Source organism: Notolepis coatsorum (assembly GCF_963971535.1).
Source record: "Notolepis coatsorum genome assembly, chromosome: 14".
Lineage (NCBI taxonomy): Eukaryota > Metazoa > Chordata > Actinopteri > Aulopiformes > Paralepididae > Notolepis > Notolepis coatsorum.
Window position 1 is genome coordinate 63,617,680 of NC_140178.1, and position 21,142 is coordinate 63,638,821.

General features: G+C 43.8%; 1 protein-coding gene across 1 annotated transcript; it reads left to right on the plus strand.

Annotated features, from left to right (window-relative positions):
• Positions 1–960: 960 nt before the first annotated feature.
• LOC311240545 (microtubule-associated protein 2-like) lies at positions 961–15,930 on the plus strand (the record flags this gene model as incomplete). The annotated part of the gene is made up of 5 exons (XM_084329123.1): positions 961–1,032; positions 1,825–1,906; positions 4,540–4,652; positions 9,165–9,392; positions 15,895–15,930. The coding sequence occupies 5 exons, from the start codon at positions 961–963 to the stop codon at positions 15,928–15,930; spliced, it is 531 nt and encodes a 176-aa protein (XP_084185249.1).
• Positions 15,931–21,142: the final 5,212 nt, after the last annotated feature.

Consider the following 21,142-nt stretch of genomic DNA (forward strand, 5'->3'; position numbering starts at 1 on the left):
TCCCACAGTCTAACTTGAAAACACACGTACATGGAAGCTGTCCTCCTCATTTAAGATCTAGGTTATAAACCATGATTTCCTTCAATTCTCTCAGCTTTAAAGGCCCTCTCGGTGTTAATATAAAGCCTGAGTGGAACCGAGTAGATGTCTGCTGTCATCTACAGATATTTACATTATGTACACATATGAAAAACAAGCGCTATCTTTCACTATCTCCATAGCTATAATACAGAACACACGATGGGTCTGCAAACATCGCTAAAATGGTCAATAACGCTGCCACCATTGAGTACAGATGGGGAAAGGGCGTGGCGCCCAATGAGTTAAAGACGCTATAGATAAAAAATGTATGTAGAGTAATCATTAAAAAAAATACATCCACAGAGCTTTTAGAAATGTGCAGTATAAAAGTATTGATTTCCCCTCCAAAAAAAGTATTAATGAATTTCTCATTAAAAAAGTTTTTGCAGGTCCAAAATGAATGTTGTTGTTTACATGTTGCGTGCATGTATCCCCTCCATACTTCCCTTTTCTTCACTTGAAATGCACCCAATTGGATGCATTATATGCTGGTGCCCTACTGCCTACATCTAGTGGCTGAATCTTATCTATAGCACCTTTGTGCTTTGTGAATAAATTTGTTTTGTCCCATCCTTATTGATTATTATTTGTATTATTATTGTAGTTCATATTATTCTGATCCTGCAGGTGGCAGTAGTGCGGACTCCTCCCAAGTCTCCAGGCTCTCTGAGGGGTCGCACCCCCCCCCTCACCCCCTCACACCCCATCCCTGACCTCACCAACGTCAAGTCTAAGATCAGGTCCAACGACAACATCAAACACTCACCTGGAGGAGGGAAGGTAACACACGCACACACATATTCACATACTTACACATTTACACACGCACACACATCACATTGATTGTCATGCCTACAGGTACAGATACAGGATAAGAAGATGGATCTGAGTAACGTCCAATCAAAATGTGGCTCCAAGGATAACATTAAACATGCCCCCGGAGGAGGAAAGGTAAGTAGCTAATCCCTATATATCCATTACTAACGACTGTAACCAGCCTGACCCGTCTCCCCTATTTATCTATTACTAACCAGCCTGACCCCTGTCTCCCATATGTATCTATTACTAACCAGTCTGACCCATGTCTCCCCTATTTATCTATTACTAACCAGCCTGACCCGTCTCCCCTATTTATCCATTACTAACCAGCCTGACCCCTGTCTCCCCTATTTATCTATTACTAAACAGTCTGACCCATGTATCCCCTATTTATCTATTACTAACCAGTCTGACCCATGTATCCCCTATTTATCTATTACTAACCAGCCTGACCCGTCTCCCCTATCTATTACTAACCAGTCTGACCCATGTCTCCCCTATTTATCTATTACTAACCAGTCTGACCCAGCGTAAAAATATTAATTAAAATTATAAGAACTTTCCATGTTCTGTCATCTAATAATATATTCCATTACTGTACCTTTCCTATCGGTATCGAAGTCAAAATGTTGGTATTGTGACAACACTACAACATACAAAAGCAGCTGGACAACCGATATCCTTTGCGTCTAGTAGACATGGGCCAATGTGTGATTTTGGTGGTATGTGTTAGCTTAGAGCCCTGCCCTGTCTCCCCATTTATCTATTACCAACCAGTCTGACCCGTCTCCCCTATTTATCTATTACCAAATAGTCTCTCTCTCTTTCTCTCCTTATCTATCTCTCATTATCTCTATCTATTTCTCTATCTCTCTCCTATTTCTCTTATTCTATCTATATATATCGCTATCTCTATCTCTTTAGGTGCAGATAGTTCATAAGAAGGTCGATATCAGTAATGTGACATCAAAGTGTGGCTCCAAAGGCAACATCCACCACAAACCAGGTCTCCACACACCCCCCCCCCCACACACACACACACACACGCTTGTAACAAAAGGGAAGACAGGCACAATACATTTAATTATTCTATATAAAGATACAAAAGAACAAAACATGTCAGCCAATATGGATGAGTATCACTATCAGTGTGTAAGCAGTGCATGGATGAGGGTGTATGTGCAGCATGAATGTTGGAAGTGTAAAAACAAGCAGAGCAAGCAAGCAAACAGTGTGGGGGAGGGTCGTCACAATAGATACATACACTCCATACAGGTCTGCGCCTTCCATTAAAACAGGCCACAATAGAGAAACAGGCTTTAAGAAGATGAATGAATGAATGAATGAATGAAAACTTTATTTAACAGATTGCAGAATGGGTACAATACAGTACGGCTCAATACATACAATTGTTAAGGGGATGCAGACCTGAGAAAGACGTTGTCTTGTTTCCATCAGGGTCCCCCATTTTCAATTCATATAGACATTTATGACATACACAACATACATGACATTTATGGCATAGGGACATATAGGTATTTAGTACCGATACATTTGTGACATAAGCGGTATTCAAATATACAGTACTGTTACCCCTAGATCCTGACAGAGTATATACATATGATGGGGAGGGGACTGTACATTAGGAGGGGGTGGGTGGGTGGGAGGGAAATATACATACGGCGGGGAGGGAATATATACATGCGGTGGGGAGGAGACTGTCTATTAGGAGGTGGTGGGGGTTTTGGGCATTTACGGTGGCCAGTTTCGAATTGCAGCCTCCCGTAGGTGCTCTTTAAGAGCGGTTTTGAATGTGGGCAGGGATTCACATTCCTTTACAGCTTTGGGTAGGGCATTCCACATTGTTGTGGCATAATTGCGAAACGTGTTTAGTCCCTTGTTTGAGCCGAATCTGGGTTTAACATGATTTGTTGAGCTTCCTCTGGTGTAGTGGTTGTGGTATTCACTGACCTTTGGGAAGTATTTTGACATGTACATGGGCACCCCGGTCGTATAGTGTATCTTGTAGACCAGGCCCATTGCAAGTTGCTGTACTCTGTCGTCTACTCTAAGCCATCCTAGGTTGTCAAAGTGGGCAGGGGTGAGGTGGGTTCTGGGGTTCAGGTCAAGTAGTAGTCTGACCAGTTTGTTTTGTGATGTTTGTAATTTTGTTTTAAGCGCCTTTGAGGTGCTTTGGTACCATGAGGTGCACGCATAGTCATAGTACCCTTGAATGAGTGCTCCTGCCAGAGTCTTCAGGGTATTCTTGTTTACCAGAGAGGAGATCCGGTACAAGAATCTAGTTCGTTGGTTGACTTTTTTTATTACATTGGATGCCATTTTGTCACAGGAAAGATTTGCCTCTAGGATGGAACCCAGGTAGGTAATTTCGTCTTTCCTTGTGACAATATTGTCACCCACTGTAACTGAGAATCCGTCGGTCTTGATGAGTTTGTTATTTGAACCGAAGAGAATGGACTCTGTTTTGCCCATGTGTAATGATAGTTTGTTATCAGCGAGCCATATGCAGATTTTGCCTAGTTCCGTGCTGAGGGTTTTTTCAACCTGCAATTTGTTCTTGTCAGAGACCAGCAGGGCTGAGTCGTCCGCAAACAGGAACAAGTTGCAGTCACAGGCTGACGACATGTCATTTGCATAAATTAGGAAGAGTAGCGGTCCTAGTATGCTTCCTTGTGGAACACCACAGCTCACTGTGAGGGGGGGGGGATAGAGTACCGTTTACCTCTACCATCTGTTCTCTCCCCTCCAGGTAGGATTGCATCCAGCTCACTGATAAGCTATCATCTCAGATCCCATCTCATCAATCCACAGAGAGAGAGGGAGGAGTTAGAGAGAAGGAGTAGTAATTATTGTGATTAGTAGTTAGTGTTAGGCAGGTCACATCACCATATAACACCATATTATTCTTATGATTAGTAGTTAGTGTTTGACAGATGGCATCACCATATAACACCATATATTCTTAGGTTACATCTTTTACCATGACTGAAATATAATTTTTTTTAACCCATGCAAGTCACCACATTGAAGTAAAATGTATTGATTCTCCGGAAAAGTTGCCCACTTGCTTTATCGTGTCTTTATATGGTGTCTAAAAGTATGGATGCTCCGATCTTAATAGTTTGATTGGTGGTCTTGATAAATGCCGATCAGATGACGCAAAACACACGAAAATGAGCTCGACTGGTAGACAGTTTAATGAGTCTCAAAGCCACATCGGTGCTTGTGGGTTTGTTTCTACGGTGCCAATCATGTTTGTAATGTTAGTAGGCTATTCCCAAAATACTTCACCATTGTTTTCAAGCTCCTTCTTCCCGGGGAGATTATGAAATAAAAAGTTTGTCCTTCATTGCCACCCCACTGGTAAACCACGGATACTCGCCTGTTTGATATTTTAATGCTATTTTGATGTGGACTTTCTCGTTGTTTTCTGTTTGTTCTTTGTTTCTTTAGAAATATTTTATATTTCTATTTGTATATTCTTATTTATATTTTAGAAATAAAATATTGTCTGTAGAGCACTTTGTAACAATATTTTTAAAGGTGTTTTATAGATAAATATATAACTTATTATTAGTAGTATTACTGTAACATTGTTGTTATTATTGTTATTATTAGGTGGAGGTATGGTGGAGATCAAGTCAGAGAAGCTGGAGTTTACTTTACTGGCTCAGTCTAAAGTCGGCTCTCTGGAGAACCTGGGACATGTAGCAGGAGGAGGAGTCAAAAAGGTAATTAATAAATATATATTTATTATGTATTAAATTATTAATATAACAACGAGTCACATTGCGATTAAAACCTCTTTTACAAATGAGACCTAGAGCCAAACCAGGGTCAAAAGAGAATGAAACAGTCACAAAGATAAAGACAACAGGTAGAACTCAACACAGATACAGTACAAGACTATGATGGATCACAGTCTATGTGGATTTGGTTTTAGTTTATTCTTGCATGCTTTGGATGTATTTTAGGTTCTCTCTGGTGAGCTGTCAATCACCAGACACCAGTTATTTTTTGTTTTCTCTTGTGAGATGTCAATCACCAGACACCACTTAACACTTTGAGTGCCACTCACGAGATTTCTCTGGTTTTTTTATAGATTTTATAGGTGGTTGCTAGCCACTCACGAGATTTCTCGGAATTATTATTATTTTATTTTTTTAGCGATCTGAAAAATTATTGCATCACCCGAGCCTACCCGAGTATAGCCGAGCGGCGCCGGCGATCACTGTGGAAAAAAGCGGCCCCTGTCGTCTCCCAGATGACATAAGTGATTTTGGAATGGACTCAATGAAAATGATGGGGAAAAAAATCCGGTACTCCACATTTTCCAGTTCACTGATCCAGCCGGGGTTACCACAGTTCATTCTGGAACCTCAGATCCCCGCTGATCATGGAGATCTACAGTATCGCGTTGGATCCATACACGTATCGATTTTTTCGAATGGTGATCAGGAATTGGAATATACCAGTTGGATACCATCTGATGTCAGGTAATGACTCTATGTTATCAGTGTTAGGATAATCAGAGTAAGAGGGGCGGCTACGTGGCGTAGTGGGCAAGGCGCTCGCCACGAAATGCTGGAGACGCTGGGCTCGTCAGTTCGAGTCCAGCGCTCCACATTTGCTTTCAGTTTAGCTGGTCGTCCGTACTAATACACATTGGCCGTATTAGGGGGTGGGAAACTGATGGGTGGGGATCGGGCGTTGTGGACAGCGACTCCTACAGGTCGGTTGGTGCGCCTGCGCAGTAGAATCAGGAAGTGTCGGGGGCAGTGTGAGCCTCCCACGCGTTACTCCTCGCCACTGAGAGATCGAGCTGCGCAGGTGAAAATATGCGACTGCTGTTACCTCAAGTACCGGAGGGGACTTGTGCTATGTATGACTTAGTCCACATTGCAGCCGGCTTGTGGGAGGCAAGAAACAGCGTCCGTGACAGGGGAGGGTTGAATTGGATGATACGAAATTGGAATGGGAGAAAATATAGAAAAAATGGGAGAAAAAGTGGATAAAAAAAAAAGGATAATCAGAGTAAGTTTGATGAAGTTATAAGCTGTTTTGTGAAATGTCTTCTTTCGGTTTCACTGTAAAACTCCGTGAGGAAATCAACGGAGCGATTATCCGTGTGCGGCCGTAATGTGCGTGCGTGCACGTATAATATTGATCATCTAGCGTTTATTTGAAAACGATTCATAAAAAGGCCGACGAATATCAACGTTGTGGAATATTCCACTAAAAGACGATTTTCATAGAATGCTCCAGAATGAGCTGTTTTTTATATCAAAACGGGGGCTTTTCTAACTGCTCTGAAACGGAAACGACGCGATAAAAAAACAATCTGCCTTGACAGCACTGACTGGAAAATAGTCTTTGATAATGCGATGGGCAGATTAGACACATAATTTAAAACATAGATTAGGCGATATTAACGTTAACATTGGCGCCGATGGTGGCATTCAGCCGGTAAAACGGAAAACCAGGCGTGGCGCTCAAAGTGTTAAGTAGCTTGGGTTCCTGTGTTCAGATGCTTGTTCATTTCATGTTTTCCCTCAGTACTAGAAGAGTGTCCCAAGTTCACGTTTCTAGGGTTTTCTCTGTCTGTAGTGCTTTTGGTTTCTTGGTTGTTTTTAACTGCTAGGCAGTGGTGGTTAATTTGGGGGTTTTCCCAATTTATTTTATCCTGGTACTTTGTGTTTTCTATAGCTTTTATTTTTATTTATTTTATTCTTGTGTTTTCCCCGCCCTATCTCATCACTCTGCGATTCCAGTGGTTACCCGTCTGGGGTAACTTTTTGTGTGTGTCTGCGTGTAACACCCCCCAATCCTGACACAAGACAACAGGCAGAACTGAACACATAAAGACGACAGGTAGAACTCAACACAAAGACGACAGGTAGAACTCGACACAAAGACGACAGGTAGAACTCAACACAAAGACGACAGGTAGAACTCAACACAGATAAAGACGACGGGTAGAACTCACAGATAAAGATGACAGGTAGAACTCGACACAGATAAAGATGACAGGTAGAACTCAACAAAGATAAAGACGACAGGTAGAACTCAACAAAGATAAAGACAACAGGTAGAACTCAACACAAAGACGACAGGTAGAACTCAACAAAGATAAAGACAACAGGTAGAACTCAACACAGATAAAGACAACAGGTAGAACTCAACACAGATAAAGACGACAGGTAGAACTCAACACAGATAAAGACGACAGGTAGAACTCAAGATAAAGACGACGGGTAGAACTCAACACAGATAAAGACGACAGGTAGAACTCAACACAAAGACGACAGGTAGAACTCAACACAGATAAAGACGACAGGTAGAACTCAACAAAGATAAAGACAACAGGTAGAACTCAACACAGATAAAGACGACAGGTAGAACTCAACAAAGATAAAGACGACAGGTAGAACTCAACAAAGATAAAGACGACAGGTAGAACTCAACAAAGATAAAGACGACAGGTAGAACTCAACAAAGATAAAGACGACAGGTAGAACTCAACACAGATAAAGACGACAGGTAGAACTCAACAAAGATAAAGACAGGTAGAACTCAACACAGATAAAGACAACAGGTAGAACTCAACACATAAAGACAACAGGTAGAACTCAACACAAAGACGACAGGTAGAACTCAACACAGATAGAGACGACAGGTAGAACTCAACAAAGATAAAGACGACAGGTAGAACTCAACACAGATAGACGACAGGTAGAACTCAACACAGATAGAGACGACAGGTAGAACTCAACAAAGATAAAGACGACAGGTAGAACTCAACACAAAGACGACAGATAGAACTCAACAAAGATAAAGACGACAGGTAGAACTCAACACAGATAAAGACGACGGGTAGAACTCAACAAAGATAAAGACGACAGGTAGAACTCAACACAAAGACGACAGGTAGAACTCAACAAAGATAAAGACAACGGGTAGAACTCAACAAAGATAAAGACAACAGGTAGAACTCAACACAGATAGAGACGACAGGTAGAACTCAACGAAGATAAAGACGCCAGGTAGAACTCAACACATAAAGATGACAGGTAGAACTCAACAAAGATAAAGATTAAAGACGACAGGTAGAACTCAACAAAGATAAAGACAACACAGACACAGCTCAGCTGCAGAAGTAACTTTCAAATCATTAAGTGAGATGAGGTTCTGCAGCTCATTCCAGGATCGAAGGCCTGATGGTGCTAGCCTCTGTGTAGATATATGGTACTTTAAACTGATCAAAGGTTATAGATGGTGGAGAGGTAGTAGTATTATGATGTAGTTATATTATGAGGTAGTTATATAAGGTGGTAGTTATATAAGGAGGTAGTTGTATTAGGAGGTAGTTGTACAAAAAGTAGTTGTATTAGGAGGGAGTTTTATAAGGAGGTAGTTGTATTAGGAGGTAGTTGTATAAGGAGGTAGTTGTATTAGGAGGTAGTTGTATTAAGAGGTAGCTGTATACGGAGGTAGTTGTATTAAGAGGTAGCTGTATACGGAGGTAGTAGTATTAGGAGGTAGTTGTATTAAGAGGTAGTTGTATTAGGAGGTAGTAGTATTAGGAGGTAGTTGTATTAAGAGGTAGTTGTATTAGGAGGTAGTTGTATAAGGAGGTAGTTGTATAAGGAGGTAGTTTTATTAGGAGGTAGTTGTATAAGGAGGTAGCTGTATTAGGAGGTAGTTGTATAAGGAGGTAGCTGTATTAGGGGGTAGTTGTGTGTGTGTGTGTGTGTGTGTGTGTGTGTGTGTGTGTGTGTGTGTGTGTGTGTGTGGTGTGTGTTTGTGTGTGTGTGTCCTGCTTGTTTGTCCTGTTTGAGTTAGATGTCTGTTTCAGTGGCAAAAATAAGCACTTTTAGTGGATGTACGTTACTTGGTAAATCAAATAAAAATAAACTTCTACATATTTTCCCATAAAAAGATTATATATAGGGGGAGCTCCAGTAGCTCACCACGTACCTCGAGCGCTATTTCGGCGCCGGGGACAACCGTGCTCGTCACGGATCTGGGGTTTAGCGAGTTCGAATCCCGGACTGCAGCCGTGCCTTTCCCAGAGTGTCTTCCCCCCCATCTGAACCCTTTCAGCCTGTTTCTGTCGGTCATCCTTGACCAGAATAAATGCGATAAACGTATAAAAGAGCCAGGGGAATGGCCAAAGTAAAAAAAAAAATAATAATAATTATATATAATGTATAATCTAATCTATTATACTCTTTCTACTGTAGATTGAGAGTCATAAGCTGTTGTTCAGAGAGACAGCCAGAGCTCGTACCAACCACGGCGCTGACATCATCATTCAGTCTGGCTCCGCCCAGGCCTCTCCCCATCGCCTCAGCAACCAGACCTCCCCCCGTTGCCTCAGCAACCAGAACTCCCCCCGTTGCCTCAGCAAGGGCTCCTCCACTGAATGTCTGAATGCCAAAGTTCCACCTCTTGACACCCTGGCCGACCAGGTGAGCAAACCACACACATCAGATCAAAACTAACCATGTATACAAAGTGCAATAGTGTTGATAAGATTTTATCGATACGATTCCATTATCAATTCTGCGTATCGATCCGATTCTTTATCGATTCCCTTATCGATCCCTGATACATTTATAATTTAAAGGAGACATGCATTGCTATTCCTTGCACTATTTGGGCAACTTTACACAATTCCTGTGAGTCTATGGAACACATCTGTAAGTTTTTTTTTCCAAAAAATTTATTGTTTTATATTTCTAATCAAGTACTCAAAAGCATCATTTTTCTCCCTTTGGATTTCAGGCTGTTATTGGATGGGCTCCGCCCATAAGCGCTTTGAGTGACAGTCACCGACACAGTCTGCGAGAGATTGATGGGGATACTAATTAATTTAGCCGCGGGGGGCATAATCCCATGGGACAATGCATTGGTAACTTGTTTCAAATGACAATATATACCTCTGTGATTATTATTGCACGGATTGGAATATGGGCGTGCACGTGGGAACATGCGCAAATATATTTTGACAGTGATAAGCTAGTGCTCCCGACTGCGAGGGAGAGAGAGAGAGAGAGAGATAGAGAGATAGAGAGATAGAGAGATAGAGAGAGAGAGAGAGAGAGAGGGAGAGAGGGACACACACGGAGCATTTACACAACCTCCCGACGCGCACGCGCGACCAGCGCTTGGCTGGTCGTTCATACTAACGCAATTGGCAGTGTTAGGGGTGGGAAGCTGGTGGGTGGGGATCGGACGTTGTGGACAGCGACTCCTACAGGTCGGTTGGTGCGCCTGCGCAGTAGAATCAGGAAGCAACTGTCCCTCCCACGCAGACCCTCGCCGCTGAGAGATCGCGCTGTGCAGGTGAAAAGATGCGACAGCTGCCTCCTCGCGTACCGGAGGGGACACGTGATGCAAGGCTTGGTCCACATTGCAGCCTGCCTGTGGGAGGCATGGCCTAACAGCGTTCGAGACAGGGGAGGGTAGAATTGGACAATACGAAATTGGGATGGGAGAAAAAAATATAAAATGGGAGAAAAAGTAGGAAAAAAAAGGAAAAAGACCAGCGTGCGCGCACACACACACACACAGAAAGGGCTCCTTGTGAGAGAGGGAGGGAGGGAGAGAAGGCTCCCTCCCCACTCGCCCCCACCCTTTCTAGCTCAGCTCAGCTATTTTCTCGCTCTGTCTCGAGCATGGTTAGCTAGCGTTAACGGCTAACATTAGTTTACCCCGAAGTAAATTAATGACTAGGATGCAAAGCATTGGAGTAATTTTCACTGCACATAGAAACAGCGGGAGCATATGCAACCAAAACTGTCGCAATTTCGAGCCCTTAACTCATTCAGCGCCGGAGGCCTAGAGCATCTTAGTTCCTACCACGCCAACACTCTAAAAGATAGGAATAAGTGGCGGTGTTTGCAGGGCTATATATATATTCTATATTATAGCTATGGATACAATACTATGGCCCATTTGACATCAACTATCTATCGTTCAATATGTGAAAAAGTATAAATGTTTCCATCAATACGTTTGCGTGTTATACCATGGTGAATATAAGTATAGTTTGAGTGATCCTGTCTAATCCCAGAAAACAACGATATGCAGCAAACCGTGAATTTCACTAAGATCGTTGCCGTTTCTCGCCTGGACACGCTACTATTTCCAAATCAAATGTATGTTATGTTTCAGCATGAATGCATGAAAGGAAGGGCGGGGGGGGGGGGGGGGGGGTGGGTGGGGGTCGGGGGGTTTTGATGCTTTGAACGTCACCAACGGCATACGTTGTGGAGTAACGTAAGACACGTTGCGATCTAGGTTAAATCATGGTTGGATCAAAGCAGGATTGATATAATTTAGTCCTTGCCTTCACTAGGAGGTACCCCAAAAAGAATATTCCAATTGTCTGACCGCAAATCCAAGTACCGGTGTCCATCGTGTCGCCAACATAATCCACCACAACAGATGCATTGGAGGCATTTGACGCTTCTCAATGCGATCGGGATACCCACCCGCCTCGCCCGACAAAGAAAAGTTTTGAACATTTGATTGACTCACAGGCCAAGATATATGCAATACCAAGAGGGGCTCTTTTGCCTAGAGGTTGCTCTTTGACCACATTACAGATTCTACTTTAAAATCTCTTCTTTTAAGGCTCTGTGTATAGAGTCTGTACATCCTGTACAGCAAAGATACTCTCTGCAGATACTCTGTATATTCTCTACTACTATGTACATCCTGTACAGCAAAGATATTTTCTCCACCCTGCAGATACTCTGTATGGTCTCTATTACTATGTGCATCCTGTACAGCAAATATAATCTCTCTGCAAATACTCTGTATAATCTCTATTACTATGTACTGTACGTCCTGTATATTCTCTATTACTATGTACATCCTGTATATTTTCTATTACTATCTACTAGGGCTGACCTCGACTAAGGATTTGTATAGTCGACTTTGATTGGGCGAAATTTGCCGATAGTAGACTACCCTCCCAACTTCTTATTTTATTTTTTTTTCATTTGGGCTGTGGGGAGTGCTTAATGTCTGAAGGAGTCGACTGAAGGCTTCTTGTCCTCTGCAAAAGCATGCAATTGGTCCACTGATGGATACATCTTGATATTTGTCCAGTCTAATGTGTTCATTAGATGGGTGAAATCCTCTTTCAGTGCCTCTGTGCCCGTTAGCCTCTCTGGTATGCACTCCATTAGCGTTAGCCACGCTTCTAGGCCTCCTTGCTTTTGGAAAGAATGATAAAAAAAATATATATATATATATATATATATATATATATAATAATAATTATTATTATTATCTTTTTTGCATTGGCAAAAAAGGTTGGCAGTCGACTGCGGCTGCTTTCGATCGATTAGTCGACTAATCGGGGTCAGCCCTACTATCTACTATGTGACCCACTGCATTTATAATTTACACGTCATTCTCCCATGAGGTGATGCCTTCAATATATACAAACAATATAGACAATGACGGAAATTAATTCAAATAAAATACTTGTTGCCCAATTAGAAATATATTGGAGGATTCAGGTCTTTGGCCTACTGTCAGAGATATTAATACCAAAACCTGTTTTCCCGTTAGGTGTCTGCCTCCCTCGCCAAGCAAGGCCTGTGATTGGACCAACTTTCTGTCCATCCCTCTCGAACTGGTTGTCAAGGAAACTGTCTGACAGAAGAAGAAAGTTATGAAGATAAATTGAAAATGTGTCTCAGAGGGAGATCACTGCCTGGAATGTGGACATAGATTAAAAAATAAAATAAATAATCTCTAGCTCTGATTGGATAATATTAAACAATCTGTTTAGTGCTAATACGATGGAAGTACCTCCCATCCAATGAGGAGTCAGCTAAACGTGTTGCCCCTCCCCTTTCATGCCTCCTGAATGTTGATTGGCTGTTTGCCGAAGGCTTTGAGAAAGCCACAAGGCTACTCCCTATCTATCTTATCCATCCATCCATCCATCCATCCATCCATCCATCCATCCATCCATCCATCCATCTATCTATCTATCACATCAAAACCTCCCAGCATGTTGATAATCTAATAAAGTTTTCAATCAATCAATCAATCAACAGGTACCAACCCCCTTCCAACAGGACACTTTAACTCGCCACTCTGTCTCTCTCTAACTGTTTCATCCAGTAACTAATGACAGTAACTAACCCTCTCTCTAGAAAAGAAAAGCTGTTGAAAAGACAAAGACCCTCCTCTTTCTGCTGTATGACATGCTTTTTACCAATAAAATTCCACTTCAATCAGACAACCGATGACGTATTTATTGAAAGATGAGTCTGTTCAAGAGGTTTCTTTACAGGAAGTGATGTAACAAGTGATCTGTCCTGGGTAAGCTAACCCTCGGTACACAAGACAGAGTAGCTAATGATTCTATTCTATTCTATGAGGCCAGTAGGGGTGTAAATATTTGACCCCACACCGATTCGATTACGATTCTTCAGGCAACGATTCAATGCATCATGAATTCTCTTCATTTGACCACGATTCAATGCGATTCGATGAATTTTCTATCAGTTAATTCCCCCCAAAAAAATATACGCAAATGAGGCTGGGGGAACAGATTCACTTAGCATGAATGGACTATAGGTCAATAAAAAAATCGACATATATATATAAAGAAATTAAGAAGAAAACAATGCTAATCGATTCTAACATTTTCAAATCGATGCAGTTGAATCGTCACCTTAGGATCGATGCATTGCGATGCATTGTTACACCTCTAGAGGCCAGTATCTGGGCTGAAATTAAAGGGAGACAGTAATTAAAGGGATTGTTCATATTTTTGGACATTATTAAATGTTATGAAATACTTGCTAGTAGTTGATTGTCATGTTACTCACTGAGTCTTGTGGTCTGGTCCGGTTCAGAGGGAAGCTTCAGACAGGAGACATGAGACAAATAAGTGTTAATTCACAACACAACCTGCAGACCAACCTGAGGTCCTCAAACATTTCCTCTGCTTGATTCATGTTGGAATGCAGCCCTTAGTGATATCACACTGAGACTAGTTCCAACACAATGCATCGCTCTGAAGCTTGCATTGTTGTTGTTGGTTTAATACTTTGCTTGCAGTGTACTTTTTCCATCTACTCCAGTGCACAGTGGATTAAGAGTTTTATATCTCATGACACCGTTTGTTGCCCGTCTGAAACTTCTTGGTTCGCTCAGAACCAGACCAGAACTCAGACCACGGCACTAGTGAATAACTTAATGGCACTGCATCACCTACACCTACACCATTAGCAAGTATTTCATACCAAATATATAAGTATATAATGTCTGAATGATCCCATTAACTAATCTATCATTTTTTCTACAAGACCAGTATTTGGGCTGAGATGGTTCCGTTTCATACGGTCAGTTATGACTATGAGACTAGTATTCTGACACCAGGGGTCAACCTATCAGAGGCTCCGCCTCTTTGTGTGTTAAAATGTTGTATGAACCTGTTGAAGTGAATGGAGACAGAAAAGAGAGCCTCGATGAAGACTCCCATCATGATGAAGAAACTACAGCAGCATACGAGTGGTATGACCCCAAGTGGAAGATTCTCTGTGGGTCAACAGCCAACCAGTCAGAATACAGCCAGGACACTGTACCCAGTATGAGATGTCTGACTGACTGTTGAGACAACTCTGCTGGTGGTGCTCACAGGTTGCAGACCATCTCAAGTTCAAGTTTCTTTAATAGTTGTCATACAGAAGTACAGAATACTTTTATACAAAATCTGCACTATAGAAGTCCATATTTTAGTATTTAGTAATAGAATAATTAAGGGATAACACACACCTACAAGTTGATTATTCCTCTTATACCACTGTCATTAATTAAAACTGTTTAACACACACCTACAAGTTGATTATTCCTCTTATACCACTGTCATTAAACCCCTTTAACACACACCTACTAGTTGATTATACCTCTTATACCAATATACCATGTTCATTAAGGGCAGGACTTTGAACAGTTATTAACTCTTAGAACAGGACTTTGACTAGAGATTGTTATTAACTCTTGGAGCAGGACTTTGAACAAATTGTTATTAACTCAGAGGCATGAATTTGACTAGATTGTCATCAACTCTTAAAGCAGGACTTTGACTACAGATTTCTATCAACTCTTAGGGCGGCTAGGTGGTGTAGTGGGCAAGGCACTCGCCACCAGTGTGGAGACGCTAGGATTCGCATGTTCGAATCCAGCTCTCCACATTGTTTTTCAGTTTGGCTGGTCGTCCGCAGTAATACACATTGGCCGTATTACGGGGAGGGAAAACTGAAGGGTGGGGATCGAACGTTGTGAACAAGCGACTCCTACAAGTCGGTTGGTGCGCCTGCGCAGTAGAATCAGGAAGTGTCGGGGGCAGCGTGAGCCTCCCACGCGTTACTCCTCGACACTGAAAGATCGAGCTGCGCAGGTGAAAAGATGCGACTGCTGTTACCTCAAGTACCGGAGGGGACTTGTGCTATGTATGACTTAGTCCACATTGCAGCCGGCTTGTGGGAGGCAAGAAACAGCGTCCGTGACAGGGGAGGGTTGAATTGGATGATACGAAATTGGGATGGGAGAAAATATGGAAAAATGGGAGAAAAAGTGGATCAAAAAAAAAGATTTCTATCAACTCTTAGAGGCAGGACAAATACAAATTGGTATTAACTCAGACATACATTTGACTAGATTGTTATTAACTCTTATGTTATTAACAGAACTTCGACTACAGATTGATATTAACTCTAGAGAGAAGATACAGGGCCCCTTCTGTCGAAAAGTGATTGATGAGGTATACGCCCCTTTTTGTACAGTTGTTTGAGGTCATCGGGTCATGAGCCCGAAGAAGGCTAGGCCCCCCGCTACGGGGTGACTTATTAACCCATGCCTGTGTGCATGTTTTGGACAGGTCCAGACATGCACACAAACGGGTGAGAACCCCCTGGGCTGCGTGTGATTCTTAAGCCAGGGTTTCACGGCAACCACGAGGCCCCCTACTGAGGGGTACCTTCTTAACCCCCACATGTAGCCCAGGAGGCCTGCACACAGACGCTCTAAGTAGGCTGGGCGTATTTAGCTAAAAAGCATATATATATACAGGAATTAGTATAGAGGTTTTATAAAACAAACCAGAGTAGTGAATTACCTATCTTATATCAAAACAGAAGAAGAATGGCGAATATTACACCAACACAACAGGTGCTGGATAGCACCGATCGAATAAGCTCTTTGATGTGGGCCCCTCGTTGCTATGGAGCCTTAACCAGGCTATATGACTGCTCAGATACTGAACGGGCGGACATCTTTAATGTGCGCTGGATGTTAAAGGATGGCATTCTAGGTTTTGAATACGACCGCACTGCAAAATAAGTTGTATTCTACCGGGCGAATAGATTAAGAACTGGGCTAAGAAGTGGGATCGACAATAAGCAGATAATTGTAACAGAGGAAGAGTTCTGGAGAATGCAAAGAAAATGAGTACCTTGTGAAAAGGGACCGGGATCTTACGAGAGGAGCTAGTCGTTATGGTAACTCGTCATAAAAGTACCCCATCTCCTATTACGAGGCTACGATCTCTATACCACATCCTTCAATGCATTACGAGACTGCTGCTTTAAACATCTCTATGAGGACCTTTGGTACAGACAAGGAACATTTTGTTTTCAAAGTTTCTGCCATTGACTGGCTATATTGTATCCAGAAATGTGCTGACACCATTCGCAAGGCCTATGAAGACGAGGGTACGGCTAACAGAAGGGACTCTATTAGAAAAACCCTCCACTTTCTAACCGAAATAGCTACTCTTAGGACCCTAGTGGCCGAAGCTGAGCAATCAGGGCATCTGGACTGCGATTGTGACTGTAGGTGGACGGGGGAGGGGGCGTGCTCCATGTGAACGCCTCAATAAGTCACCCCGTAGTGGGGAGCTTAGCCTTCCTCGGGGTCATGACCCGATGACCTCAAACAACTGTACAAAAAGGGGCGTATACGGGCGGCTACGTGGCGTAGTGGGCAAGGCGCTCGCCACGAAAGCGGAGACGCTGGGCTCGCCTGTTCGAGCCCAGCGCTCCACATTGCTTTCAGTTTAGCTGGTCGTTCATACTAATACACATTGGCCGTATTAGGGGGTGGGAAACTGATGGGTGGGGATCGGGCGTTGTGGACAGCGACTCCTACAGGTCGGTTGGTGCGCCTGCGCAGTAGAATCAGGAAGTGTCGGGGGCAGCGTGAGCCTCCCACGCGTTACTCCTCGCCACTGAGAGATCGAGCTGCGCAGGTGAAAAGATGCGACTGCTGTTACCTCAAGTACCGGAGGGGACTTGTGCTATGTATGACTTAGTCCACATTGCAGCCGGCTTGTGGGAGGCAAGAAACAGCGTTTGTGACAGGGGAGGGTTGAATTGGATGATACGAAATTGGGATGGGAGAAAAATATAGAAAAATGGGAGAAAAAGTGGATAAAAAAAAAAGGGGGCGTATACCTCATCAATCACTTTGACAGAAGGGGCCCTGTATCTTCTCTAACTCTTACAGTAGAACTTTGACTACATGTCGTTTTTTATTTTTTTTCTATTTTTCTCCCATCCCAATTTTTCGTATTATCCAATTCTACCCTCCCCTGTCTCGAACGCTGTTAGACCATGCCTCCCACTGGTCGGCTGCAATGTGGACCAAGCCTTGCATCACGTGTCCCCTCCGGTACACAAGGAGGCAGCTGTCGCATCTTTTCACCTGCACAGCGCGATCTCTCAGCGGCGAGGAGTAACACGTGGGAGGCTCACGCTGCTCCCATTGCTTCCTGATTCTGCTGTACAGGCGCACCAACCGACCTGTAGGAGTCGCCGTCCACAACGTCCGATCACCACCCACCGGCTTTCCCACGCCCTAATACTGCCAATTGTATTAGTATTAACGACCAGCCAAGCCGGAAGCAACGCCGAGAGCTGGGCTCGAACCCAGCATCTCCTGCGTTAGTGGCGAGCGCCTTGCCCACTGCACCACTTAGCCACCCGACTACAGGTAGTTATTAACTCCTAGAACAGGACCTTGACTACAGATTGTTATTAACTCTTAAGAAAATGACTTTGAACAAATTGGTATTAACTCAGACATACATTTTACTACAGAATGTTATTAACTCTTACAGTAGAACTTTGACTACAGATTTCTATTAACTCTTAGAGGCAGGACTAGATTGTTACAATTAAACTATTAAACTGGAATTTTACTAGATTGCTATGAACTCTTGGAGCAGGACTTTGATTACAGATTTCTATTAACTCATAGAACATGACTTTGAATACAGCTTATTATTAACTCTTAGAACAGGACTTTGAATAGACCTGTTCACTGTTTAAAAACATACCGTGTTTGAGCCAATCAGCAATACCAACTGAGTCACGTGACTAATTTACCCCGGACCTGCTGCGCAAAGAAGTACAACAGGGCTCTATGGAGAAACCATGGCAATCCCCTGACTAAAAGTTGTTTCGAACGACAGTTGGATGTAATGGATGTCATTTTGCCAAATCAGCATGGCTGTAAGGCTGGAGTTACACCTAGGGTGTTTTCGTTTCGTTTTTCGGATGAGTTTCGCTTTTCCAGGTGGCAACGTAGTGGCAGCAGAGTTAGACATTCGTTTTGCAATCTGAGCACCTTCGTTTTTGCCTCCTGAGCACAGTGATGTAGTACAATGCCAAAGCAGTAGATGGCAGTAGGTGGCGAACATGAAGGCAATTTTCAACCAATCAGAACTTGAATGTGCCAATACACTTCCTGCAAAGAAAATGTCAACAAGCCGCCATCTTTAAATGCCTATTTACCCAATGCAGCACTTATTTTTCAGCAAAAGTGGCTATGAGAACAAGGCCCGATCAGGCTGAAATTGACGTCAAATCGCTCTTAACTGTGGCCGGTTGGATTCCACAAAGATTTCCGAGTCCCAATATGTATTTTCTAGCCAAAATACAGCTCCGACATTGAGTAGGATATTAAAATGGAATAAAAGCAAAAACGAGTTTAACACGTATATATACATGGTTGGCCTTCAAGTGTCGGCTCCCAAACACGTATATACAGTTGCAACGGAATATATTCGACCCCTTTGGGCTGGCTGGCCCATTCGTGTGTGTGTGTGTCTGTGGCTGTTTGCATACTTTTTTGATGGTAATTGTCAATGGTGAATATGTTTGTGGTCTCCTGGAGCACACAAGCTGTGAGGCCCGAGTGGATCCGGGTATTTTCTCTAATTTAATTGAATTTAATGAAATTTCAGCACCACGGACAGAGACAGATACAAGTGTTGCCCAGAAACAGTGCCTTTTCAGGGGGTTAGTTTAGGGGGGTACACTCCTGGAGTAACAATGCCTCTCTTAAGGTAGTGACTGTCAACCTAACCTGACCTCCACATGGGTGTGCAGGCCCCCAAGGTCCCCTGACCTCCACTCTTAACCTGGCCAAACGGGGTCTCCGGGGGTCCTTATCAGCTCCCACGGGGGCACCCTTGGCTGGATCCACGCGGGCCTTCTACCCTGGGTACCTCTCGTCGTGGGGAAGCTTTTCCTAAATCACTTCCATCACCGAAAATGCCTGGGGGTCCTTATAGGCTCCCACAGGGGCAACCTTGGCCCGATCCACGCGGGCCTTCTACCCTGGGTACCTCTCGTCGTGGGGAAGCTTTTCCTAAATCACTTCCATCACCGAAAATGCCTGGGGGTCCTTATAGGCTCCCACGGGGGCAACCTTGGCCCGATCCACACGGGCCTTCTACCCTGGGTACCTCTCGTCGTGGGGAAGCTTTTCCTAAATCACTTCCATCACCGAAAATGCCTGGGGGTCCTTATAGCCTCCCACGGGGGCAACCTTGGCCCGATCCACGCGGACCTTCTACCCTGGGTACCTCTCGTCGTGGGGAAGCTTTTCCTAAATCACTTCCATCACCGAAAATGCCTGGGGGTCCTTATAGGCTCCCACGGGGGCAACCTTGGCCCGATCCACACGGGCCTTCTACCCTGGGTACCTCTCGTCGTGGGGAAGCTTTTCCTAAATCACTTCCATCACCGAAAATGCCTGGGGGTCCTTATAGGCTCCCACGGGGGCAACCTTGGCCCGATCCACACGGGCCTTCTACCCTGGGTACCTCTCGTCGTGGGGAAGCTTTTCCTAAATCACTTCCATCACCGAAAATGCCTGGGGGTCCTTATAGCCTCCCACGGGGGCAAGCTTGGTCCGATCCACGCGGGCCTTCTACCCTGGGTACCTCTCGTCGTGGGGAAGCTTTTCCTAAATCACTTCCATCACCGAAAATGCCTGGGGGTCCTTATAGGCTCCCACAGGGGCACCCTTGGCCGGATCCACGCGGGCCTTCTACCCTGGGTACATCTCGGCGTGTGGAAGCTTTTCCTAAATCACTTCCATCATCGAAAACGAGGGTAAAAGGTCGGTTTGCGACCCTGACCGTTTCGCGTGATTTTCAAAAAGCTGTATTAAGTGGGCCTATATTAGGATCCACGCGAGCTTTCTACCCTGGGTACCTCTCGTCGTGGGGAAGCTTTTCCTAAATCACTTCCATCATCGAAAACGAGGGTAAAAGGTCGGTTCGCGACCCTGACCGTTTCGCGTGATTTTGAAAACGCTGTATTAAGTGAGCCTATTATAGGATCCACGCGAGATTTCTACAGTGGGTACCTCTCGTCGTGGCGAAGCTTTTCCTAAATCACTTCCATCATCGAAAACGAGGGTAAAAGGTCGGTTCGCGACCCTGACCGTTTCGCGTGATTTTGAAAACGCTGTATTAAGTGAGCCTATTATAGGATCCACGCGAGATTTCTACAGTGGGTACCTCTCGTCGTGGGGAAGCTTTTCCTAAAACACTTCCATCATCGGAAACGAGGGTAAAAGGTCGGTTCGCAACCCTGACCGTTTCGCGTGATTTTGAAAACGCTGTATTAAGTGAGCCTATTATAGGATCCACGCGAGATTTCTACCGTGGGTACCTCTCGTCGTGGGGAAGCTTTTCCTAAATCACTTCCATCATCGAAAACGAGGGTAAAAGGTCGGTTCGCGACCCTGACCGTTTCGCGTGATTTTGAAAACGCTGTATTAAGTGAGCCTATTATAGGATCCACGCGAGATTCTACCGTGGGTAGATCTCGGCCTCCCGCAACTATTACTAATTCACTTGTAGCCCCGAAAACGCTTAGAAAAGGAAAGC